Source organism: Pogoniulus pusillus, chromosome Z, assembly GCF_015220805.1.
Source record: "Pogoniulus pusillus isolate bPogPus1 chromosome Z, bPogPus1.pri, whole genome shotgun sequence".
NCBI classification, from domain to species: domain Eukaryota; kingdom Metazoa; phylum Chordata; class Aves; order Piciformes; family Lybiidae; genus Pogoniulus; species Pogoniulus pusillus.
The window spans coordinates 41,722,788-41,749,850 of NC_087309.1; the positions used below are offsets into that span (position 1 = coordinate 41,722,788).

Sequence of the window (27,063 nt, forward strand, 5' to 3'; positions counted from 1 at the left end):
TGAAGCCCCACAGCTGTCACAAGCAGAGGCAGATTTCTCCCCTCTTTAGGTAAGGTGTCATGAGGTGGCAGGAGATGGCCGCAGGTGCTGACAAGCCCAAACAGCCTTTTTGCAGAGTCAAGACAGGTTCTCTGGGCACAGAGGAGTGTTTTAGGCAGGGTGCAGACTGTGTTCCACTGCCTGGGCTGTGTCAAACAGAGCTGTTGGGTGGCTAAGAGACTCAGAGTCACGTTTTGACTACCTGTCCGATTTTCAAAGCTCATGCAGCTGTGTCTGTGACGCTGCATCTGCACGGCACAGCCAGGCCAGCTGCGTGAACCTGTTTCCTCGCTGCTTCACTGGTCTGCTCTCAGGCTTTTCTCAGTAGCACCTGGTAATAGGACAAGGAACAGTGGATATAAGCCGTGACACAGGGGGTTCCTTCTCAATAATCAGAAGAAACTTCACCGCAAGGGTGCTAGAGCCCTGAAGCAGGCTGCACAGAAAGGCTGTGCAGTCTCCTTCTCTGGAGGCTTTGAAAGCCAGCCTGGATGTGGTCCTGTACAGCTTGCCCTGGGTGACCCTGCTCTGGCCACTGGGGGGCTGATCATCTCTGGAGGTCCTTTCCAACCCCTACCATTCTGTGATTCAAAGCGAAGTGCAACAGGGCAGGATGTCACTACTGGCACAGGCACTACCCCAGTTGCCCTCTTGTACCAGAGCAGGCAGCAGTTTCCCATCTCAGGCTGTGCCCTGCTCACTACTGCAAGGCTTCTTCAGCAAAACGCCATAGGAACAGCAGTGCTGCCTTCAAGTGTTTGAACAAAAGGGGCTCTCTGCCCTGCAGGTGCCATCTCAGGCAATGGAATGGTTAATTACACTGTGTTTGTAATTAATCACAGCAGGCCCGGTGTTCTGGTGTCCTGACCTCGCCGTTTCTTCTCACAGGCAGCAGCAGAGTCCCACAGAGGGACAGGGATGCTCCTGCCGAGGCTCTGCTTTCAGCAGTGTTTCTGCCTCGTGGCTGCAGAGAGCAGGCAAGAGAGCCAGCAAGCATCGCCCAGTGTGAGACAAACACTTGACAGCAGAGTTTTGATTCACTGAATTATTGAATGTTTAATTTATTATGCAAGCAAGAGAAACTGTCCACAAACAGTCAGTTACTGTACAGCTGTAAGCACAATGCTTTCAGGGCAGTTCTGATACTTGACTAAAAGGCTACAGTTTCTTTTCCTATGAAATCTCAGGTATTTCAAAATATTCTACATGCACAATTTGTTCTTGTATTAAAAACCTTATACTCCAGATACTTAGTGCTTAAGAAAATGCACCTTTGACTAAGATCAGGAAATCAGAAGTTTGTTCTTCCTGCAGGACAAAAATATTATGGGCTGTTGACTTTTTTCCTTTACTCCAACATTTCAGCATCTTGTAAACTAGGTTTTTTAAAAGCTTTCATTTGGCAAGTGTACATTTCTTCTAAGAGCTCACACTTGAGAGCAACAGACCCATGTTTTAGGGTACCAGGACCTTGTCCAAATCAGGGTGACCCAAATTAAAAACAAAACACTGCCCACAACCAACCAACCCCCCCCCCCCCCCAAAAAAAAAACAAACAAACCCTAACAACAAAAAAAACTAACCCAAAACCAAACCCCCACATCAAACATTCCCCCCCACCCCAAACACCAGCAAAACCTGATGCTTACATTCCAGTTCTGGTAACAGGTAACTCAACGTCCCTGCCCAGGCTCCAAGAGTGCAAACAAGCATTTTTGTGTCTGTCTCTGTGCTTTTCTTCTATCCCCAAGAGCTCTGGAGGCAACGTTTTTCCCTGAACTACCCACGTTGGACGAGCACCCTGGCCCGAGCTGCGCACGCAACAACACAACAGCTTCACACAGCAGGCACACACAGCTGAACCTGCTGCCTTGTCCCATGAACAGCTCCTCTGCTCCTCCCCACCAGTGCCTAATGGTGCTGCAGTGACTGAATGACCAACCTTGCAGCAGAGTACTGGGAAATGCATTTGCTGCCACCACAGGCACTGGGCTATCTCCTTACTGGCTTCACACAGGCAGTTGGCTCCTCTGGACACTACTGTCTGTTGACATTCCTATAGACATCTCACTTGTGCAGTTTGCCTGCACCTGCTGATGGAAGGATTCTTGCACTACACAGGGTCATGAACATGAAAACCTATGCATTTAAACACACAGAACATGCTCTACAGTCAAAGAGGGACCTCTGTCTTCAGCAGAAGTACTGTAAAATTTACCATCTGATGGCAGCAGGTGAGTGGTTTAACACTCAGACTTGATCACCTTGAGGGTCTTTTCCAATCTAAATAATTCTGTGATTTGATGGCCAAAAAAATGAACCAGTTCAAGGAAACTTGAAGTATGAGCCACCAGCACCCTTTGCTGTCAGTGCTATCAGGCTTTCATCTGCCCTTGGAAATGTTTGCCTCAGGCAGTTTTACATGGTTCTGAAATGGTAAGAATTCATCTTTGCAAACATAACAGCAAAATAAACTTAAAAAATAGAGTTTTGAGTTTGTTGGTCTAAAAATAATCCAACACTCACCAACTTTTCTCTTTTAGTTTTTTAAAAAAGTAATAAATTAATTAATTTTAAAATTAATTAAACAAGACAAGGCTGTTATTATTTAGAAAGACAACTGGAACAACTCCTTCCACCAGGTGCAGCTGCAAAGGAGATCAGCTGCAGTCCACCAAGCAGGGCTGCATGAACTTCAGTGGTCAGAAAGATGAGCTCCCACTTAAAAACTTTCCACCTGCTGCTGAAAAGGAACAACCAAATAAAAAACTAAGGTTGTCTACTTATCCAAGCTTACTACAAATATAACCAGAAGTCACATTTCTACAGCTTATATGGATAGAATCTATCCTAGCACACCCCTGCAGGACAGGCACGAAAGCACAAAGATGACTACCACGACCTTTACCCAGGACAGCTATGAGGCCCTGGCTGCAGAGCAGGGCTGGCAACTCCTTGCTCAAGGTGTCTGGGTGAGGTGACAGCATCCCTCTGGAGTAAGGGTTCTTCACACAGAGTGAAGGTTGGTGTCTGGTGCTTCAGCACACTCTTGTAAAAAACAGCTATCATGAGGTAGAATTAAAAAGGAACACTCAGTGCATATTGACAGGTGTGGAATTGAAGTCCTGAAGGAACTACTGGTTCAAGAGGATTCTGGTGGGGAAAAAAAAAAAAACAAAACACAAAACCAGCCATGAAAACAGACCCAAGAACTGCTTTGATTTCATGCATGCTGTTTGGCCTCCAAAGCAAACACAGCTCAAGCCTGTGAGAATAGAAAGATTCCCTCAGCACGGCAGCTGTAGTCCTTTCAATGATGTCCTATAAACCACTGAAGGAGATGAGGAAAGAACAGCCTGGAAGTGGGTAGAATGCTAGGAAAAAACACCACAGCCCCCAAGGGGCGTGGGGGAAAACCTGATTCTTTATTAGTTAGCTTTACTAGGCCACAGCCTCCAGCAGAGGGGAGAGCAGACACATGCAGGTGTTCAGAGCCATACTACATCCCCTTCCAAAATGCTTCAGAACAGGAACCTCAGCTCTGCCACTCAACTACCATCAGGAACATGACATGCAAAGCTCTGCCACACACTGCCACTGGCCTAAGTGGGCTATGTTCAAGGAGAGTTTTGAGTTTTCTTTTCTCCCAAAACAGCTTAGACCTAGCTTGCATTCCACAACTGTCAAGTTCTCCACACCCTTCACTGCCACCACATGACGTCACACACAGGAGAATTCCCCCTATACCACTTCTGACAAACTAAGATTCAGCTGCAGGTGGGGCCAGAGGCTGTCAGACACACAGGAGAAGCTGGGTACAAGTGGCAGTGATGTGTTCCTGTCTGGTCTGAGGGACACTGACACGTAATTTGCTCAGTGACTGGGCTCTTTTGTCACGGCTTGGCCAATTAAAGTGAAAAAACACCCAGCTTTTAATGAACTGCACTCTGCACAGTTCCAGCAGCACACAAAGGGTGTGAGTGCTTGAGCCTGCACTCAAGTGAGCAAGCAGGGCTCCTCCTCATCTATGATTTCATCACTCTGCTCTCCAGCTCCAAGCAATGGCTTCAGCAGCAGCCTAACTGCTCAGGAAATGCTACAAATGCCCCAGCCTGGCAGTGGCTGAGAAGACCATGGGTATCTATCTGCATTTTAAGTTAACTGAGTACTTTTACATAAAAAAATATTCTTCCTCCTCCAACTGGGATGATATTCTACAGAGACGCTACCATCAAGTAATTCTGTTAAAACCCCCATGAGACCACTAGGTTTAGGGCTTATCAGGCAGTGTGAAGACTCTCAGCTACACAGACCTGACTATTTGAGTGTAGTCCTTCAGCAGCCAGCTGCTAGAAATGATGAAAACCAATTCAGGACTAATGAGCTACTCCTCAGATTACCAAATCCCCAGTACTGAAGGCTTTGTGTTAAGAAATTCTTCAAATGAAAACACAGATTTTTTTTTCCCTCACAATGCAGAGAGGCTTTAGGTTTCAATGACTTCACCACCACCCAGTGAACGGAACCTTCACAAATTCAGAGCTACAAGGGAACGGTCAGGTCACACACTCCCAGCTCTCTCACTCCGGTGGACGTCTCCTCGATCCCAAAACACAAGGGCTGCAAAAGGCTTTGTGAGAGCCACAAAGTGTGTTCTGTGGAGCTGGAGACAGCAAGGCTGCGTTCCAGAAAGTGGTGGCCCTGCCTAGGTAAACTTGCTGAGGTCAGGGTAACTGCAAGACTTTAGTGAAGCACCAAAACCCCAAAAGTCCTGGAACTAGTAAGTGATGAGACTGCTACAAGCTCAGACATATAAGACCATCATCCATGCATTTACAAGGTTAGCCCTATTCACTGGAGGGGTGGAGACTCAGCACTCACTCTTTGCATGTGATTTAATGCTGAACATCAACAGCTTTCACAGCTCAAGCAAGCCCAGTTAAATCCAAGTAGACCTTACTGTAGACAGGCATGCTTTTAACCCATCCCCAAACCAACAGTCCCTGTTGAGAAAGGCTTTTCTGGTGATGTTACGGACACGTCCTGGGCCAATTCCTCACAACAGTGGTGCAGGCAAGGTGTGGAAGAACAGTCACATGGAAAAGAGCCTTAACACCAGCAGGAGATTGTGCAGCATTAAGTTTCAAGCATGGGATGAAGGTTTATGTCACTGCTGTAGAAAGCTCCCTACAGCAGCAACTCTGGAGGCAGCAGTCACAGCCAAGGGCAGCCCAACTATACCCAGCATTAAAAGAGTTCCCCTCTGGGCATCACGGGGTAAGGTCTTTACCCACTCAACTCCTACTTCCCTGCTCCAGTCTTTTCCTATTAAATTGAGAAAGAAAAAAAAAAAAGTAAAATGCAGCTACATCTCCATCTAGAACTTCTTAGTGTGTGCAATCACAGAAAACGGGATGTTTTAAGTGCAGAAAAACATTACAGAGTTGACTCTTAGCCAACCACAACCAACCAAATCTATGTATAAACAAAAACAAATTTCTCTTTTCTTTTTGACAGTAACTTGTGGTGTTGGTTACATAAAAAAGCAGCTCATTGTCTCATAACTACCTTCCAGTAGTTTCAGTGACAGAAAAGGCTGAGGAAGTCCAAGTGCAAAGTCCAGCTCCTTTGGAACAAGGAGGGGTCATGCTGGGAGAGCCTCAGCAAGCTCTGGTAGAGCTGCTGCCCCTGCCCCTCCACATGCGTCCCAGGTGGCTCAAGTGGCAGTGGAGCAACTGCCCATGAGCACTATGGTACAAACAACCCAAACAGTGACTCAGTGGCACCGGGTCAGCAGGAGCAGGGGTCTCACAGCACATGGAAGGGCCTTGTGGATGCCAGACTGGAAACTTCTTCCACTGCTGTGTTCAGAGATCAAAGTATCATAGAATCTACATGGTTGGAAGAGACCTCCAAGATCAAAGTAACTATGGTCTCCTCTGGATTCAGAGACTTCAAAAAGAACACACTTCAACTAAACTGAAGTAAAAAACACAAACATCTGAAGGTCCTGCTGATGCAAGATGTGCCTAGAACTTTGGCTGATAGAGCGAAACACGTCCACTAAGGCACCCCGAGGCAATCTGACAGTGTGTTGGAGAGAACTTGGTTGTCAGGACCACGTCGTTGTGGGAGTAGAGGGAACGGATTTCTTTCAGGGGACTGGCTTCTTTGGGCAAACAGTCAACGAGTTCGCTGCAGTGGGCATCGAAGCCCAGCAGGCGGATCCCGAAGCCGTGCGGGGACGAGATCATGCGGCCGTCGGGGCTGAAGCAGAGTTCTTTGATGTAGCCCCGGCCCACGTTGGCTTCCTCGATGCAGTGAGTCAGCCGCAGGGAGCAGCGCGGCGAGACTGGGTGCACTGGATCCCCTTCCTGGAACTCGTAGACACAAGTCCACTGGAGGGAGAGGAGAAAGGAAGGTTGAAGGAATGGGGAAGCACTTCAAGCACTCATCCTCTCCAGCCACAAGCTCAGTGATGAGTGCAGCAGTGGCCAGTGCTGCTGTGATGCTGAAAGCAATCTGCTTTCCTGGCACCCAAGTAAAACAGCTCTTTGGCATCAGTGCTGCTTTTTCAATTAAATGGGTTCTGGGTATCACATTTTGCATCTGCATTTCATCTGGAAAGAGCAACATCTAATTCCTTGGCTCTGCATCTGCTCTGATTTAGTAAATGCATAGATTAAATCTGCAGCAAAGCAGAGCCCAGCCTGCTGTAGTTTACAAATGATCATTGGCATTTTGTACCCCTAACCTGCAAAGGGAACAAATCTGCCAACAAGAAGGGAAACAAACCTCTGAAGCAGTCTTATGACCATCTCTATAGCCAGCTCATTCCTTAGGAGACAGGCAGGCATTTCAGCATGTGCTGCAATGATCTCATCTCAAACGACAGCTCCATCACAGTGGAAGCTGTTTCAGCCACATCACAGTTTCAGCCACAAGACAAAATAAATATTCATAGCTGAGTCCCATAGATTGTACTGAAGTATAGACAAAGGGAGCATTTCTGGAGCAAGTTACCAGCAGAGAGTAAGGGAAACTGTAATCAGGTTTACTGTAAGCAGCACCTAACCCAACACAGCATTTGTGTTTGGAGAAGCTCCTGCATTGTGCCACTCCTTTGGTGCAATTTACAGAGCCAATCTTATCATTTCCTACAAATCTGTTGTGCTTCCATTCAGCCCTGGACACTTCTGTAGGAGGTGACCATTACTAGGAGCGGCTTTCTTCAAAACACCCCTCCCAGACAAATGAACAAGCCCAAACTAACCCAAATTCACATTAGCTATCAAATTACCAAAACTGTTCATCACAGGCCAATTGTACAAAGAATTCTTTACAGTTTTGGAAAACAAAACCTCTGTGTCTTGAGGACAGAGTGGTCTGCAGCACTGATTTTGAAATAAATCTAGAGTGGTAATGTGCTCTCACCCTTCCTTCCCCCTCCCCCCACCTCGGGGGGCCAGGGTCAGTGCACATGGACCCTTTCCCATGCCACGTGTCAGAAGTCCGTGCTTTGGCAAGCCTGGGATGCCACAGGCTGAGGTGCCCTTTTCTTTTAGGGCACCGCATTAAAAGAGAGCGTGCTGAAAAGCACCTGCTCTTCCCTCACTGCAAAGATCCCTCGGTCTGGCCTTCTGCATCATGCCTTTGGACATCAGCATTCCTTAAAGGCTTTCCAGAACAGGGAACCATAAGAGGAATGCTACAGCTACCAGCGACGCTTAGTGAGTAACTCTGGAATACTTCCTGGAGTCTGCGAGGGAGGCCTGGCTCGTACTAGTGGAGACATTCACTGTTCTGTGGATTTTATCTCTTTCAAACACTGCTCCTCAGCTATTGCAACCCTTTCTAAATTCCAGAGACATTCTCAACCAAGCAATGAGACTGTATACAACACCTAGGACAAAGGGGTGCTTGCAAGAGGACTGCATGGTGCAACCCAGTTGTCCTGAATGCTCTGTCTGGGCTTCATGTTGTGAGTGAAGCTAGCAGTTAATTCTTCAAAAGCAAAATGGTCCTCAACACAACCTGCAGGCTCTTGCTTTTTGTGTGCAGCCCTTGAGGAGGTTCTGTCACTAGTTTTGAGCGCACTACAGACTGCTCATCTTAAAACAGGGCTCCAGTGCAATACAGCAGCTATTATGTGACACTTCACAACACAATCCAACAACATCCTTGAAGTCCACCATCACTTAATGCTTCAAGGGAAGGCCTGAAATGGATTCTGCCAGGAAGACCACTGCCATTCTGTTTGGATTGAAGTTGCACAGATTTAGGACGGGAGTTGAGACCAAGGCATTTTAATGTGACAGTCACCACTGGGGGTGAGCACATTCAGAATACGGTGTGGCAGTTTTCAGGAGATGCAGGCATAAGCCATGAGTTTTTTTTCACAGCAGTGCAGAAGCAACCTCTGGGAAGCAGCAGCAGAAGCTTTCATCCCTGGAGCACCAACAGAGGCAGAAAATACTACAAAGGCACTTGAGGAGTCCAGAGAAGCTTCACAACTCAATTCATGGTCACCAGAGCACAGCTCTCTAATCCTCTGAGTTTTCCGAGTTCAGGCCTTCTCTATCTTGGCAGGTACTTTTAAGTGACACATTTGGCAGCAGAGCTACTGCTTAGAAACTGTAAACTGTATTCTGAAAAAGAGCTGGGCCACAGGGTTACTGTATATGGGACTCAGAGTCATATGAGACCATCAGAAAAAAGGGAAAATTCATGATCTTGGTGTAAAATTAATGCAACTGTAAGCAGAAATAACCACCTAGTTTATCCATGTGTATATTTACCCCCACATTAGTGCATGATTGAGACCTCCTAATCAAGGCCTTTTTCAATGGCACCCTGGTTTTACCTCCTGGTCATCTGTGTTACTTGAGCACCGAAGAAGCGTAGCCCACCCTTTGGGGTGCAGCTGTAGTGATGTGATGCAGTTGCCTCGATCTCTTTCTCCAGGAACCTCTGGTGTTAGGACCTCCAAGCTATTTCTTGGCGACCCACCTGGAAAGAGAAGTCATCTGTGTTACTTGTGTCTATACAGCGATCATCTCTCTCATCAGCAGCCTACTGCTGAAACTAGGTCACATATGTGACAGACATTTGCACTTGGTTACTGGAAAAGATGCAGTTTTATGAAAGGATAAATCAAGAGAGGGGATGTGAACAACTGCACCTAATACCACTGGGCTCAGCCGTGATCTTGGGCAGCTTCTGTTGTGGAACCTGCTTTCCAAGGCCTGAGTTAAATCTCCTGACACCATGAAGTCAGAGCTAACTCCACACATATACACTTTCCATTAATATCAGCTCTAAAGCATGGGTTCTCTGTAAGGATTACTGACTCCTCAAACTTTTACCATGTCCTTTCCACTGTCTTCCTTCCCTTCTTTCCCTCACCCCAGAAACCTTCTCACAGGTACATCACACTGGGATGCTAATCCAGATGAGTCTCCTCCTTTCACATAAGAATGTTTGCAGATCTCACAACCAGACAGTTAAAACTCAGGACTATACTTATTTTAAAACACATATGAATCAAAGAGTATTTGCCAATTTGTCCAGCTCATGCTCACTCTGAATGCACGCCCTATGCCCAGAAGAAATCTGCCTGTTGCAGGGTCACCAGTTTCCATGATCTTTTCCAGTGATACTTCATTGGTTTAACAGAAGTCAGAGAGGCACAATTCTTGTACAAGTCACAGAGACAAAACCACATTTTTTTCACTATTATAGTCTGACCTCTCTTGAGTACAACAAATCAAAGTCTATGTTTTTTTTTCCCCCCACAATCTTTTTCCTACCTTCTCGCTGGGAGGACCTCGACATGTGTTTCTCAGACAGGGGACTGGAATCGTTCTGATGACACGGTGAACCCACAGCTCGAAGGCCAGAGGAACCCGATGACCAGATGATGTCTGCAAACAGCAGCACCCAGGTGAGCACAACCAGGCACAGCCCCCTTGCTGTGCATGCCCCTCACTTAACCCTCTTAGCAACGTTAAGGAAAAAGGTAAGGTCAAGACTTTGTCAGAAGACACAACACTTTTCAAAGCTTAGTTTCATAGTCTAAAAGCACTACTCTGTGCCTCGTACCAAATACTAGCAGCACAGCGAACTCCACTGGGAGTAAAAGGTGAGCTGCCGTCCTCCCTCTTTGTGCACTGTCGCTACCAGAAGCTGGGCTACAGATTTGTCCCCAGGCCTGGCACCAAATGGCAGACTGTCAGCACTTTGTTCTATTCTGTCACAAAGCAGGAGGAACCAAGCTGTGCCATTTCAGAGCACACAGTTCTGCAAGCCTGCTGTTGAGAGCCACCAAAGCACTGCATGGCTGCCATTGCCAGCTGCTGGAGCTCACCCAGTGTGGGTGAAGTCTCTTTAGACAGAACCAAGGACTCCTAGCAACTAAAGTCAGAGGCTGCCATCCCCAGGTAACAACATTCCACAGCCCATTTAGGTATGGACTAGATCAGATTTCCACTGCCACGCCAGTGGCTGCTCACCTGGCCCACTCCCTCCTGCTCTCTGTGGCCTGGCCCAGGATGGCACCATGGCAAGGCCCCTGCAGCTGCTGCTGGAGCCAGGGCAGAGTGCTGGGGGCTTCACCACCAGGTTTGCCTCATGCCTGGATGCTTGCCCACCCTGACAGCTACAAGAAGTGGGAGAGGCTTCACAAACACACATACACACATTCTCTCCATCCCACCAGAGATGCCCCACTGGGCCCCCCACAACTGTTACTGCCATTTTTTTGACATTGAGGGGCTGGAGCAAGTTCAGAGAAGGCCAAAGTTGTGGAAAGATTTGGAGCAAAGGGCTGGGGAGGAACACCTGATGGACCTGGAGGTATTTAGTGTGGAGAAGAGGCTGAGGAGAGACCTCATGGCTTTCTATGGCTCCCTGAGTGAGGGCTGGAATGAGATGAAAGTTGGGCTGTTCTCCCAAGGAACGAGTGCTGGGATAAATGGAAATGGCCTCAAATTGTACCAGGGCAAGTTCAAGTTGGACATGAGGAACAACTTCTTTGCTGCAAGAGTGGTCAGGCACTGGAACAGGGAAGTGGTGGAATCACCATCCCTGGAGATGTTCAAGAAATATGTGGACATGGTACTTGGGGACATTGTTCAGTGGCCATGGTGGTGTTGGGTAGACTGCTGGACTCAATGACCTTAGAGGATTTTTCCACCCCAAGCAATTCTTTGACTCTAAATAAGGATAATATTTTTTACCAGGGTGCTGAGACCCTAGTCCAGGTTGCCAAAGAGATAACAGATGCCCCACTCCTGAAACCATTCCAGGGTGGGTTGTTTGAGGCTCTAAGCGTCCTGATCTTGCTGAAGATGTCCCTGGTGACTGCAAGGGAGTTGGACCAGATTACTTTTAAAGTGCCTTCCTACCCAAACCAGTCTACAGTTACATGATTCTATATACTGTAGTGCTGATGTCTTGACATTAAAAATCACCCTAGACACAATTCTGGGTCAGAATATGCCACTCAACAGTACAGACACACACGACCTCTGAAGAGCAGGAGGTCCTCAGCACCTTCCAGCTCTACCTCTGTCCTCTTTTGCTAGCTATGTGCACCCCACAAAATACTCTAAAAGATGCTGCAGACTTTTCTCACAAGCATTCACCTGAATTTGATGCAGTTCTCCTAGCTCTCAAAATCGGGTAGCTGCCAACCTCCAATGACTTGTTTAGATCAAGGTCGTGCAAGATTAGAAGGTATCCAGAGGAGGTGGAGATCAGCATTTTGGAACAGTCTGGCGTCAGCCTCATGCGCATGAGAAAACGGGTGTGAAAAAACTTCTTGTGGGGACATCCATCCTCTGTGCACCTGGACAGTGGAAACAGGATAAGAAACGTTTGCAGCTGGCTTCAGCTCAAGTCCCTAAGAGTGTCTAGAAGAGTCCAAGATGTGCTGGGCATCATTGTTCATCTAAAACCCTCTTCTGGAGCAGAGATTTTAATGCTGCTTTTCAAACTACCAACAAACACAACTTTTTCAAACGTTAAGAGCAATGTTTTGGCAGGCCAGAAACAGAAGCTTTCTCATTACCTGCTGGGCCACAGGAAGGTGACACAAACTCAAGGGCTAAAAACCAGTGACAGTATTAAAAAATGCACCACAGCACCATTCAGGGGAGCAGCTTTTCTTCTTTTTATGGAATAGCCCCGTTCTGGTGTGCCCTAGGAACAGCTCGGCCAGCACCACGTACCTGTTGGTGTCCCAGATGATGACATTCCCATCAAAGCCTGATGTTACCAGCAGCCTGGTGTTGGTGTCATACTCTATGTTCTTCACCCAGCTGGTGTGGCCATGCAGCGTGCACACCTTGGTGTTCAGCTTCCTCAGGTCCCAGAGGGCTATGGTGGTGTCATCAGAGCAGGTGGCAAACAGTCGATTATCCAGAAACCTGCGAGTGAGAGAGGAGGGCTCTGATTGCTGCCTTTGCTTCATTCAGTGTTCTTAAGCAGGGGCTTAAGCCAACACAGAAACACAGTGGCTACACACCAAAAGAAGTTAACACACAGCAGAGTGTTTTCCAGTAACACAGTTTATCAACAAGCAGTACTGTGGGGGTATGAACCAGTGGCTCATCCGTACTAGCAACCTAGTAAACCACAGTAACACAGCAGAAAGGGGGAGGTGGTTTGTTGGGGTTTTTTGTTCTTCTGTTCTTTGCTTTCTTTTCCTTTCTTATAATTAATCATATAAAGATCACACAACCAACAACCACCAGTGGAATAAATGCTCACTCAGAATCCTTGCAATAACCTAAATCAGTCACCCACTTGGGCAACAATCAGCTTTAAACTCACCCAGATTGACAAGACACAAAGGTCCTAGCTTTCAGACCACCAGTGAGATCTGGCTGCTGACAGGTGCTGGCAGTCTCTGCTACAGAGCTCTGCTAGCCTGGACTCCAATTCATGCTGCCTTGTTTTTGCCAGATCACTTCACTGCTACAGACGAGCAGCACTAGAATGCACAGCAACTCCATCCTCAATCCAGCCTACAGGAGTTCTTCTCAGTCTGTAGTTCATTAAATCCATATTCTCCTTTACTAATCTCATTTCAGCCCATATGTCCAACCTGCTTCTTACTCTGCTATTCTGCACTTCCTCTTTTCCCCACCACAGACAAATTCCCTGCACTCAGGAGCTTTTAAAACTTAAGACCCACTTTTGCTACTCCTGCTAGAAACCTCCCACTTTTCAGCCCTGGCAGCTACAAGATCAGCCTAAATCCATGCTTTCTGAGCCTCATCTGGTTAAGGACAGAATGCTCCCTACTCTGCACCACCCAACACTGCTCGACATCAGAACAGCCAAAAGCCCTCAGCAGATCTTGACCCCCTGGCAAAGGCAGAACGCAGCACTTAGTACAAGGTCTGCACCAGGACTCCATCCGCAGGGACCTGGTCTTCAGCCCATCATGGACCACAGTGAAGCTGCCATGCTGGAAACACTCAGTGCCAGGCTATCTCGGTGCTGAGGAGGAATCAGAGCCCTGTTGTTACCACAGACTAGAATATGTATTTCCAGAGGCCCTTCCTAAACAGATCCCCTGCCGCTCTCCAGCATGGCCACAGATCTCACAGACACCTGGAGTACACTACACCTGCACCAAGCACACTGAGCAGACAAGCCCATAGCTTTAAGTGCAACACAGATGGGCTTTTCCAAGAGCTCTGGCCCAGCAGATGAACTGTCCCATCTATAGCTTGCTTTATGAACTACCTGGCTGGCCACCTTGGAAACATCAGCCAGATGGACATCTGAATGCTGCTGCTGGCAGATCGTTTCCCCAGAGCCTTAATTTCATTCCACCTTTGCTCACCTAATGACAACGGGTAACAGTTTTACACTGAAAGCAAGTAGATTTACATTAGATACTGGGAAGAACTTCTTCACTATGAAGTTGGTAAGGCACTGGAACATGCTGGCTGGAGAAGCTGTGGACATTCTATCCCTAGAGGTGTTCCAGGCCAGGATGAATGGCCTAGTGGAAGATGTCCTTGCCCGTGGCAGGGGACGAGGACTATAGGATCTTTAAGGTCCCTTCCAACCCAATCAACTTTTGCTTCAGAGCCTGCTCACAGTTTCATCACATCCCAAGAGCACTGCTGGCTGCAGAGCAAGAAGCAGCAAATGTCCTGCATCCAAGAAGGTTTTGTACAACCTGGACAGTCTCAAGAGACATGACCAAAAAGCACATTTCTGCCCTTTCTTTACCCACAGCACAGAGCATCTGTGTGAAGCCAGCACAAGAATATGTGCAAGAGCAGAATTTCAGATGACCTTTGAAGCAACTGCTGTACAGGCTACCCAAGTTTTATGGACTCATCTGATGCACACACTTCAGATTTGAGTGGTTTGAATCCAACTCCAAACTGAATGCGGAGCCCCAGGCAGCCCAAACTAAAGGCTGCAGAGTGAGTCTTCCACTCCACATTTCACCAACTGCTCACAGACCTGCACTTCCACAGAGCACCTTCACGGAGCAGTGAACCTGTGTCACCTGCACAATGTTCCACATGGACCAAGCACCTTCAGCACTCAGCAAGTTCGAGTTCCTGCCTTCTGAACAGCTGACAGGCTCGTCCCTATGTCATACAGAGAGCGGATGAGAAAGTGGACAAGAGCATAAGCCATATCAGCTGGGTTACTGCACTGGCCAGGCTCAGTAGTCAGCCTGTTTTAGTGACAACTTTTTATCTGGGTAGAATCTCTGGTGTTCAGTCAAAATCTAATGTATGTGTCACACCTGCCTGAAGCTGTATGAAGCAGCTTGACCACTGTCAAGTGATTACAGTAGAATCTCTGATGTAAATACATTCCATTGGACAGAAAAGGATAGAAGAGCTGGAATTGGCACAGCTAGGTCATAGACTGAATCTGAAGCAAATGTAAGACTTCTCAAAACCACTGAGTGAAGATAAGCATTTGTTTGAACAGGTCTCAGACAAGTTATTTGGCCATGTCACACTCACTGAGACCATTTCTGGGCAAAAAGATTTAGCTTGCATTATGTACAGATCAGTTTATCACCCTCCATTCCAGTTTCTGCCTTTTAGAAGGACAGAGCTTACAATTTTGTTTGGCATTCAAGCCTGATGAAGATGTCTAGAAAAACACACCACCTGACAGAGAAGGGAAAAGAAAACCTGCCTAGAGAGCATCAGAAGCAGCTGCACAACACTAAGGCAAGAACAGTCCACACAGACTTGTGTGGCAAGTTATCCCTAAGAACAGTGTTTTACCTTTTAGACCTAAAACCAGGCCATATCATATGAAAATAGCAATGAATCCAGTGAAAAATAACCACCTGCAATAGGAAGAATCCAACATTTCAGATCTTCGGGGTGAAAGTAAACAGAGCACACTTCTTGCCTGTGTAAATCCATCAACTGCCATTACCTAGGATGCTACAGGCAGCCCTACTTCACCCACCACAAACATGTTTCAGAAGAGAGATGGAGATACAAATGGTACGAAAGGGCTTTCACATAGGAATTATCAAATTGAAGGTGCAGATAAGGCAGGCTTAGAAAACCGAAACTTAGAAAGTAAATAGAGACTAATTTCTAGCTGTCTTCCTACTTAAGGAAACAAAACAAAAATAAATACCCCAGGTGGAAGTTTTAGCCGAAATTAAAGTAGGTTTTAAAGAACACTACTAAATACTCATTCGAACACATCTGTGCCATGGAGCTCTGCCATGGGAGAGCTTTAACTAAGCTCAAAACCCAGCTCCTGCTCTGGCAGGAGGGTTGGACTTGATGACCTTCCAAGGTCCCTTCTAGCCCCTAATCTTCTGTGATTCTGTAAATTCAAGTGGAAAAAACACATCTGCCTCAGACGATTAAATCTAAATCCCCAGTCACCAGGAGGCCCCTGGCAGACGACCTCTGCAGGCTTGTCAGATGTACCCTGAGGCACTCGCTGTAGTGCTCAGCAAAGCTGGTCGGTTTTGGTGCTTATTACAAGAATTGCTGTAGACCACAGTGCCTGCAGTCCTGGCACTAAGCAGAGACAACATTCCTGGGTGATGCCAACTGTGTATTACAGAATATTGTCAATGTTACAACAACGAAGAAATGGGGACATGCAGCAAAGTACAGAAGAGGATGCCAATACACTACAAAGACAAAATAAAAGCTGCGGGAAGCATTTTGAAGGAAAGAAGAAAGTTTACTGCATGTTGCTAGAATGGACCTTAGTCTGGTGATGAATAGCAGACATGAGTTACCTGCTTGGAGGCAGCACCAGCACTTTTATGTAAATCAGAGAGACACTGAGGATGAAGACCACCTTACGACGCCTCACAGGCAGCCGAAGTGGAAAGCAAGAACCTCAGAGCAAAAGAAGAGAGTGGCAGGAATTTTCAGGGGAATTCCCAGACAAGGAACGAGAGAAATTTTCACAACCAGCACAGCTGAGTGCAAAGACAACCCAATGGTCAAGAAGCCTGCAGAAGAATGCTCCTGGTAAAACACTATCCAGACAGTCCTAAGCCAGAGCAGAGCAAATACAAGGGCTGGACACCAACACCATGACTTTGCTGCTCACCTAGCTTCACCTAGGCTAAAGCCTGAGCACATGTCAAGGACAACCACTGCACACAAGGCATGAAAAGCTGTACTTCCTGTGCACAGAAAAGCATGTTCTCAACATCTGTGTATGTCAGCCAGCCCCATCCTCTGCTTCAGCTTTTCTGAAAGGCATCCAGCTGATGAGAAACTTCATCTCTTCCAGAAAGGGCAAACAGCTTGCAAAAAACATCAGTTCACCTGAAGAATGTATGGAGACAATTGGCACCACAAATTTTATCCAGCTCTTTTGAGGAGGAAGTCTCAGACTGCTTCTACAGTTTTCTTGAGGTTTTGTGGTTTAAGTACAGTTTTTGAGTTTGGGTTTTTTTTTGGTTGGTTTCTTGGGTGTCAGTAGTTTGGGGTTTTTTTCCCTTTTTGTTTTGATTTTTCGCTTTAAGAATCTGAGTGAAGAGAGGCTGCAATCTCGTCCTCAAGATTAAAAGGTGTCTTAAGTTCATATGTCAAAGCCCAACCTCAGCACAGCTCAAAAACAAATCTGATGATTTAAAGCTCCTGCATTTGTTGCTTCCATTTTCATCCTAAGAAACAGCAATTGGTGGTGCTGGCATCCATGGCCTGTGGTGACAGGACAAGGGGCAATGGCCTCAAACTAGAGAAGATTTAGATTGGACATTAGGAAGAAGTTCTTTACTATGGGGGTGGTGGAACACTGCAACAGGTTGCCCAGGGAGGTGGTTGAGGCCCCATCCCGGGAAGACATTCAAGGTGAGGCTTGCAAGGCTCAGGGCAGCCTGATTTAGTTGAGAATGTCCCTGCTGATTACTGAGGAGGTTGGACCAGATGAGCTTTGGAGGTCCTTTTCAAACCAGACCATTCCATGATTCTAACAGGTAAAGGATTTAAACCATAAAGACCTCATGAGTCTCAGCAAGAATACGTGTAGAGCCCTGCAGCTAGGGAGGAACAAACCTCTGCCTCAGTACAGGGCAGGGGTGACCTGTTGGGAAGCAGCTACATGGAGAAGGACTTTGAAGTCTTGGGGGACAATTATCCATGAGCTAGCAATGTGCCCGTGTGGCCAAGAAGGCCAATGGCGTCTTGGGATGCATTCAGAAGAGTGTGGCCAACAGGTCAAGGGAGGTTTCTCCTCCCCATCTACTCTGCCGTGGTGAAACCAAATCTGCAATACTGTGTCCAGTTCTGGGCTCCTCAGTTCAAGAGGGAGGAAGAACTACTGAAAAGAGTCCAACAGAGGCTATGAGGATGACAAAAGGACTGGGACATCCATGTGAGGAGGAAAGGCTGAGAGCCCTCAGGCTGGTTAGTTCCAGAGAGGATTTTCTTGGTGTTTACAGGTATATGATGGATGGGTGCACAGGTATCTGATGGATGGGTGCCAAAAAGGGGCCAGGCTCTTTTCAGTGCTGTCCCATGATAGGACAAGGGACAAAGGATACAAAGTGGAAGCCAGGAGGTTCCACCTCAGCATAAGGAGGAAATTATTTGGTGTGAGGGTGCTGGAGCCTTGGAGGAGACTGCCCAGAGAGGTTGTGGAGTCTCCTCCTCTGGAGTCTTTCAAGACCCATCTGGATGTGTTCCTATTTGACCTGCCCTGTGTGACCAAGCTCTGGCAGAGGAGTTGGACTCGGTGATGATTTCTGGAGGTCACTTCCATACCCCTACCATTCTGGGATTCTCTAATCTTGTCAGTCTCAGGCCTGCACTTCAAACATCAATCATTCACTATGTTAGGCTCTGACTTACCACATTCATTCAAATGCTGATACCTTAACACTCTTGCCTTTCCACACACCGCAGCTCCCTCGAGCACAAAAACATTCACCAACATCATAAACAAACACTTTCAGATTTCTCCTCCTTCCCCCCTTTCAAGCCTTCCCCCACTCCCAGCTCCACAGAGAAGGGAAACAGCACAAACTGTAGCCTAATGGCTTCACAAAAGCCACTCTAAGCAAGTGTGTGACATCAGCTGGCAACGTTTATGGGAAGATAAAGTATTCTTTCTGACCTACCTGATATTATTCACACAGTCTTCATGAGCTTCAGAGAGGGTTTTGATGTGCTTTGAAGATATGGGGTCGAAGAGCAGTACTTCAGTCTGTTCACAAGCAACAGTCAACACTGACCTGCAGGTGGAAGAGCAAAGCAGAAACACTTCAGCGAAACAAACACCTGGGTACAGCAGCTTATCCCCACCCCATAGAACACTGCTTTATCATTCACGAGCTTTCTGTCCACGCTGCACAAGATCTGCAGTAGCTTTACTGTCTCCATGCAGGTGCCTACCTAATACATAGAGCAGGTAGAAGCACACAGAGCACTGTTTCATTCTGAACAAGCTAGCTCCTCCACAGATCCAGTGACGGCATTATTTAAATCACACCAGCCAAGAGGATTTACATCAGTGGGCGTTTAAGAAGTTACTTAGGACTGAGTTATTCCATCACTCCAATACGTGATCTGTCTGAGGGGAAAAAGGAGAATTGCACTCTGGTGTGAAACTCACTGTTTTGTTCATGCAAGGATACTTGCCTGATGTTGCAGGAAAGAGCAAAAAAATATCACAACACCCAAGTGTAAAGGCATCTACTCTAAAATTTGACTGCAAATTTCCCACACGAGTGTGCCTGTGTCATGGTACCACTCTGTCCATTCACTGCCAACACTTTCTGGAGGGTTATCAGACACAAAGCTTGCTTTTCAAGGTGTCAAGACGGTCAGCTAAAGAGCTCTGTGAAAGGCACAGGCCCACACCAAGTGCTATCAGCCTGCTCTCCTGTGTGAACCAACCAGCTGAGAGCCACCATCAGGTAACTGACACTGTCCCTGCATCAAACTTCATTACAGGGGACAAGTGGCAGTACCCCCAGCCCCCTTTCCTTCCTAATTACAATAACAGTCCCCTAAGACTATTACAGATGTGACTCCAGCCTCACTAACAGGTGGCTACACTGAGGGGGGCATCTGGCTTGGCATCCATGGCAAAGCAGCCCACCGATGCCTCCTAGGCTGTACCTCAGGGAGCACAGCTCTGACACCAAGCTCTGCACCACAGCCCCTTCCCCAGCACCCTGCTGCTCCAGCAGTCTGCTGACTACCTCTGTTTGTCTACGTCAGAACTGCAGGAAACCAGTAAATGCTAAAGGCTGAAAAGAGCAAAGCTTCCTGCCACAAAGTAAAAATCACGAAAATCTTAGGAAGTTTGGATTCAAAAGCTTTACTTTTTAAAACTACAAGAAGTCAGGGGGACGTCTGTCAGACATCACATGCTACAAACTACAATGAAAACAATTCCTGTGGCAAAAGCTGCTGTTTCCTCTCTCCGCAGCTACCTGAAAGGAGGTTTTAGCCAGGTGGTGGTTGGTCTCTTCTCCCAGGCACCCAGTGACAGAACACGAGGACATGGTCTCAAACTGCGCCAGGGCAGGTTTAGGCTGGATGCCAGCAACTCTTCACGGAAAGCGTGAATGCCCATTGGAATGGGCTGCCCGGGGAGGTGTGAATTCACCATCCCTGGAGGCATTTAAAAGGAGGCTGGATGAGGCACTTTGTGCAATGGTTTAGTTAATTAGAAGGGCTGGGTGATAGGTTGGACTCGATGATCCTAGAGGTATTTTCCAACCTGGTTAATTCTGTGATTCCTGAAAGTAGAGAAGTGATGAGGTGGAGACCAAAGGCAGCAGCAGCAAGGCACTGCACCAGGCATCAGCAGACCCAGACTGGGAACACCACCTACTGCTGTCCTTGTTTGCTGAGATTCAATCTCACAGCAGACACCAAACAAGGCTACCTTCATAGAATCAACCAGGTTGGAAGAGACCTCCAAGATCATCCAGGCCAACCTCGCACCCACTACTGACCAGTCAACTAGACCATGGCACTAAGTGCCTCATCCAGGCTTTTCTGGAACACCTCCAGGGACGGTGCCTCCACCACCAAACTGGGCAGCCCATTCCAATGCCAATCACTCTCTCTGCCAACAACTTCCTCCTAACATCCAGACTAGACCTCCCCCGGCACAACTTGAGACTGTGTCCCCTTGTTCTGTTGCTGGTTGCCTGGCAGAAGAGACCAACCCCACTGGCTACAGCCTCCCTTCAGGTAATTGTAGACAGCAATGAGGTCACCCCTGAGCCTCCTCTTCTCCAGCCTAAACACCCCCAGCTCCCTCAGCCTCTCCTCACAGATCTGTGTTCCAGGCCCCTCACCAGCTTTGTCGCCCTTCTCTGGACACATTCCAGTACCTCAACATCTCTCTTGAATTGAGGAGCTCAGAACTGGACACAGGACTCAAGGTGTGGCCTGACCAGTGCTGAGTACAGGGGCAGAATAACCTCCCTTGTCCTACTGGCCTCACTGTTTCTTATAGAGGCCAGGATGCCATTGGCTCTCTTGGCCACCTGGGCACACTGCTGGCTCATGTTCAGCTACTGTCTACCAGTACTCCCCAAGTCCCTTTCTGCCTGGCTGCTCTCCAGCCATTCTGCAGCATTGCTTGGGGTTGCTACGGCCAAAGTGTAGAACCCCACACTTGGCCTTGTTAAATCTCATCCCACTGGCCTCTAACTTCACTGCTCTGAGCATGAAGAGGGAGGACGAGGATGAATGCCTTCACTGCTCTGAGGATGCAGGAAAGTCTGAACAAAGATTTAGCATTTTCCTGTACAACCTAATTCACGACAAATTCATGGAAGTACATTTTCAAGGCTATTAAGACCTCTAAATAAAAAAAAATAAAAAAAAAAAAAAAGAAAGAAAACCACCTTTTCTTCCCCACAGGAAAATCTGTATGTATTCATTTACAGATTTTATTAAAAAAAAAAAAAAAAGAAAAAGCTTTAATGAAAAAAAAAAAAACCAAAACCCCAAAAACCCAAAAATCAAATACTGGGGAGAACTTACAATGGTTTTCCTGAACTTTGTTGTGGGGCCCTCCAAATGCCTTCTTCTGCCCTCCCCACCTCCCCCGCTCCCATCTCTGGAGGTTTGAATGGGCGAAAAAGGTGGTGTGAAAAACTGCTTTCCCCCAACCCAGCAGCTTGAAGGGGGAAACAACCAAAGGTGCCTTTTCCACTCGTGTACTGACACGTGTGGAAGCCCATGCTGGAGTCGACTGGTGGTTGGCTGGATTCTTCGTACCCAGCATATACAGCAAACGGGCACAACGTCTAGGAAAAATCATAAATACAGTGATGAAAAAGGCACAGGTTCCCACCTCGGCAGAGCTCCTGCCTTTGGACAGCTCCCAGGTTTGCACCGCTCTGTGCAGTTCTGCAGCAGCACTGCTCTTGCAGTCATGCCACTATCTGAACAAGTCTGGCAGGTCCTTAGGCCCGTTTGCGACAGCTGCCAGCAGCACTGGGACCTGGCTTTTCTTGGACCACGCCGTGTCCTGACCTCCTGCTTGCTAGCCCGAGCTGGGGAAGAAGCTAGCAGTACGGGCTTTGTCCCGTGCTGCCAAGGCAGTACTGCTCCATGAACCTTTGCCTCGTGGAAGCTGTGGCTGATCAGACTATTGACATTTAGATCCACGACTGGATATAACTGGCAGCTTCATGAGGCTGCTGAGCAGCAGAGACATTCAGCGAGGGATCATCGCTGACTTCCCACCTCACCTCCCCGAGTGAAGTCTGCTGTTCCCTTAAATTCTCTGCGTAGCCTGATTTGCAAATGAGGTAAAACTGTGTTGTAGCTCAGCCTTTTCAATTTCCTGACTTTCCTAAATCACTAAACTTGCCCATAAGCACCCTTGTGAAGATTTCCCGGCCAAACTAGAGCCTATAAATAAACCTTTAACTAGTTCTGTATGTAGTCTAGGGGTGGGGGTTTCAGGAAAATAAAAGTATTTCTGTTTTTATAACTCAGGATATTTTTAGAATAGGAGAAAGATGGGGAGGTACCCCTCTTCAGGGAGTGTACTGACAGGGTGAGGCATAACAGCTTCCAACTGAAAGAGGGCGGATTTAGATTAGATATTAGCTCATTGTGGGTGACCCTCTCCCTGGAGGTGTTCAAGGCCAGGCTGGGCAGGGCTTTGAGCAACCAGGTCTAGTGGTCTCTTCCAGCCCAAACCACTCTGTGATTCTGTGACCCTGTCTAGCATACAGATCATTTGTGAGTGAAATCGGAGAGATCTCTGCAAAGTTCAAGGGGGTCCCAACAGTTGTAGAAACATCAACAGCCCAGAGCCTAGGCAGGCTGTCCAGCTTTGCACCAGCCTCTGATGGGGCTCATGGAATCATGGAACTACCCAGGCTGGAAAACAACTTTAAGATCAAGTCCAGTCATTAACCTAACAAGTCCTTGACTAAACCACATCTCTCAGCACCATGACTGTGAATCAAAAATCTCTCCAAGGATGGCAACTGAACCACCTCCCCAAGCGAGCCACTCCAATGTCTGAGGACCTTTTCGGTAAGAGACCCCAGCTGAATCTGCCCCAGCACAACCTGAGGGGAGATTCAAGTTTCCTCTTGTCCTATCAGCTGTGACTTGTGAGAAAAGCACAATCCCTATCTGACTCCAGCCTCTTCTCAGGGAGTTATCACAGTATCACCAAGGTTGGAAGAGATCTCACAGACCATCAAGTCCAACCCTTTACCACAGAGCTCAAGGCTAGACCATGGCACCAAGTGCCACGTCCAATCTTGCCTTGAACAGCCCCAGGGACGGCGACTCCACCACCTCCCCGGGCAGCCCATTCCAGTGTCCAATGACTCTCTCAGTGAAGAACTTTCTCCTCACCTCCAGCCTAAATTTCCCCTGGTGCAGCTTGAGGCTGTGTCCTCTCGTTCTGGCGCTGGCCACCTGAGAGAAGAGAGCAACCTCCCCCTGGCCACAACCACCCCTCAGGTAGTTGTAGACAGCAATAAGGTCACCCCTGAGCCTCCTCTTCTCCAGGCTAAACAATCCCAGCTCCCTCAGCCTCTCCTCGTAGGGCTGTGCTCAAGGCCTCTCACCAGCCTCGTTGCTCTTCTCTGGACACGCTCAAGCATCTCAATGTCCTTCCTAAACTGGAGGGCTCAGAACTGAACACAGCACTCAAGGTGTGGTCTAACCAGTGCAGAGTCCAGGGGCAGAATGACCTCCCTGCTCCTGCTGACCACACCATTCCTGATGCAGGCCAGGATGCCACTGGCTCTCTTCGCCACCTGGGCACACTGCTGGCTCATGTTCAGGCAGGTATCAATCAGCACCCCCAGATCCCTTCCTGTCTGGCTGCTCTCCAGCCACTCCGACCCCAGCCTGTAGAGAGTAATGAAGTCTCAGCCTCCTCTTCTCCAGGACCCCTAGGTCCCTCCTCTGCTCCTCACCTGCCCTCTTTTCCAGACTTTTCCTCACTTTTGTTGTCCTTCTCGGGACCTGCTCCAGCCCCTCAATGTCCCTTGTCCTTCCTGGAGTGAAGGGCCCAAAACAGAACTCAGTATTCAAGATGTGGCCTCACCAGTGCTGAATAGAGGAGCGTGATTGCTGCCCTGCTCTTGTTGGCCACACCATTGCTAATTCAGGCCACCTGGGCACATGCTGGCTAAAGTTCATCCAGCTATCAACCAACACCCTCAGGTCCCTCTCTATGAGCAGCTCTCCAGCCACTCCTCCCCAGGCCTGTAGCAATGACGTGATTGTTGCGGCCAAAGTGCAAGCAACTTGGCATTTGCCCTTGCTGAATCTCAAACAGCTGCTCTTAGGCCATTGATATAGTCTGTCTAGATCCTTCTGCAGAGCCTCCTTACCCTCAAGCAGGTAAGCACCCCCACACAGCATGGTGTCACCCACATCAGTATTGTACACTGACAAGGTCTGAATATGTACAATGACATGACAGTGATGGTGGATTTTGGCCTGCTTAATTAGTGAAGTGACCTGCAGGAAAGCTTGGGAGATCCTCAACACAGCAACATCCCCAAACAGATCAGCAGTGGAATAGGAAGGGAGCACGTCCCAGTGACCCTGAGTACCCAAAGCAAGCCTCTGAGGAGTAGTTCCCGTGGCCAGGACAGACCCAATCGGCAGGACACAGCAGCACCTCATCACAGCCCCAGAGCAGTGCCTTGAGGAGCCAGAGCCAGCAGAGGTAAGAAGCAGGGAGGCAGCACCGCTAATATTGGTGGGTTTTCTTCTAAGAGAGGCTTCGGTGAGACCAGACATCTCCACAGGTTAAAGCAGGACTGCGACTGCTCCAGGTTGAGCCTAACCAGCATAGAATGGGGCAGAAGACAGCCAAGACAGGGCTCTTTTCACTTGGTGTTAATGCATCTGACGTTCAGTGCCATGGCCCTAACCTGCATTCAACACCACTGTGTGAGCCAAGCATTGCAGCCAGGTCCAGGAACACATCCCTCTAACACCAGAGCCTTTCTGCTGAGTCCATTTTTGGAGGGGGAAGGTCTCAAGTTCAGCTCATCAAGCAGCCTCACAAGCACCCCGTGCAAGGGAGGTAAGAACATGGAACTACACCTTTTGCCAGAAACCTGCACAAACCATCTTAAACCACAGCCCAGGTGTGCTGTTCCTGCAGCTGGGAGCTTCTGCGTTTGTACAGAACATTTACATAAGTGCTCTTCTGGTTCAGTGACTGTGGCTAACCCAGTGGAGCAATCCTACCGCTGCACACGGCAGACCAGACCCTGGACCTTGCTCGGGACATTCAGGCTGGGCATCCACAGAGGTAGCTGTTTTCCAGCAACGGTCACTTGAGAATGGTTTTGATAAGTCTCTAGAAATTTAATTTGTCCTCTTCACGGAACAGAGGCAGAAACAAGGATCTGAAACTTGGTTCTACAGCACAACTACAGCAAAACTGCCATAATTTCATGTGTTCATGGAGCGAGAACTCTACTCCGAGGAAAGCTCATTGGGAACAGAAAAGCTGACCAGTCATCGAGGGTCACAGAAAAGATTCCGACCTTAACTGTCCAAACTGGAAACACTGCTGCACCCACCCGAGGCTTCAATGTCCTTCTGCCAAGAAGGCTTCCCCCACACGCTCACTGCAACAAACAGGCATGGATCTCTGAACCCAGCTCGGCAGTGCCACGGGCCTAGCCTATACCCAACACCACCCAGTGTCTGCCGAGCTTGCTGCCAGTGTCTGCCGAGCTTGCTGCCAGCACTTCCCTCCCAAACGAATGCAGCAGTCTCTTGCTTTTGCCTGCACTGTCACGCAGCTGTGCTGCGGACACCTCCGCACACACCTGCGGCACTGACCCGCAGAACTCACGGCACTCCAAGGGAATAAACAAGCCTCGTGTTTTGAAAGGGCGCTCAGCGGCCTGCGGACATCCCACACGGTCCCACCTTGTCCTCCATCCCGAGCCACAGTTTACCGTTCCCCCGCCTACCGCAAGGCGGACCCGAGGGAGTGAGGAGCTCCGCCGGAGCGTAGAATCGCACATAGTCGCAGCGTACTCTATGTCACCCCTGCCCGGCTCCATCCATGCCCGGTGCCCGCTGCCCGTACCGCGACTGCCACACGTTGCGAGGCACCAGCCAGACACTGCACAAGGGGACGAGTCCCGGTACGGCATCAGGGCAGCCGCCTGCAGACAGCTACCAGCGCCAGGGCCCGACGAGCCGGGCCCGTCTCTCTGGTTCTCCTCCAGAAGAGACGACTCAGCCCTCACGGTGTCCCAGGCACTCTCAAGTCGTTACAAGGTAGCCTCAAGGCACAGAGGGGCGGGATGAGGGGCCAAAAGCCCTGCCGAGCACCCGGGAGCGGCGCAGCCGCTCCTGCGCACCGGAGTATCCCGCGCCCACCGGCATCCAGGACAGTCGGGCACAGGCAGGGCTGGAATAGCGGCGGGGAACCGGGGGGAACGAGTGGAGCCCTACCCGTCAGGCGAATACTCCAGGTTGAAGACGGCGCCGTGCGTGCGGGTACTGAGGTACACGGAGTCGGCAGGCTGGATGGATCCGTACAGCCCGGTCATGGCGCCGAAGGTGTCCCGCGCCGGGTCCACGGCGGCGCTGCGGCCCAGGCAGCGCCCGCGCAGCCAGCCGAACAGGCCGCCCCGCCTCGGCGCCGCCCGCGGGGAGGCGGGCTGCAGCGCCAGCTCCATGCCGGCGGGCGAGCCGGGCCCCGGGACCGCCGAGCCAGCGCCGGTCCCTGCCTGGGGGTCCTCCTCCTCCTCCGCACTTATGGCGCGGGCATCGCCTGGCCGCGCCTCCTTTTACCCTCCACTGGCGGCACGGCGCCTGCGCGCCCGCAGCTCCGCGCCGCTCCGCCCCCGACGGCACCGCGCAGGGAGGCTGCGGGCGGCGGCGGTAGCTGGGCGGCGTCCGGAGCTCCACCGCCCCGGGCCCGTAGGCACCGGCTGCCCCGCAGACCACAAGCTTAGTCCACCCAGCAGATCCTAGGCTGCCCTCCACGAGGCTCGAGTTCACATTGCCTCAGACTACCCCCGCACGGCCTCGACCTCGTTGGCAGCACCGG

The 27,063-nt window shown here is 49.1% G+C and overlaps 1 protein-coding gene across 1 annotated transcript; it reads right to left on the reverse strand.

The window, feature by feature from the left end:
* Nucleotides 1-3,444: 3,444 nt before the first annotated feature.
* Nucleotides 3,445-26,753, reverse strand: DCAF10 (DDB1 and CUL4 associated factor 10). The gene is made up of 7 exons (XM_064140234.1): nt 26,463-26,753; nt 18,644-18,757; nt 12,270-12,467; nt 11,685-11,887; nt 9,849-9,962; nt 8,903-9,048; nt 3,445-6,437 (listed from the first exon to the last, which is right to left on the reverse strand). The coding sequence occupies exons 1-7, from the start codon at nt 26,687-26,689 to the stop codon at nt 6,069-6,071; spliced, it is 1,371 nt and encodes a 456-aa protein (XP_063996304.1). The 5' UTR covers nt 26,690-26,753; the 3' UTR covers nt 3,445-6,068.
* Nucleotides 26,754-27,063: the final 310 nt, after the last annotated feature.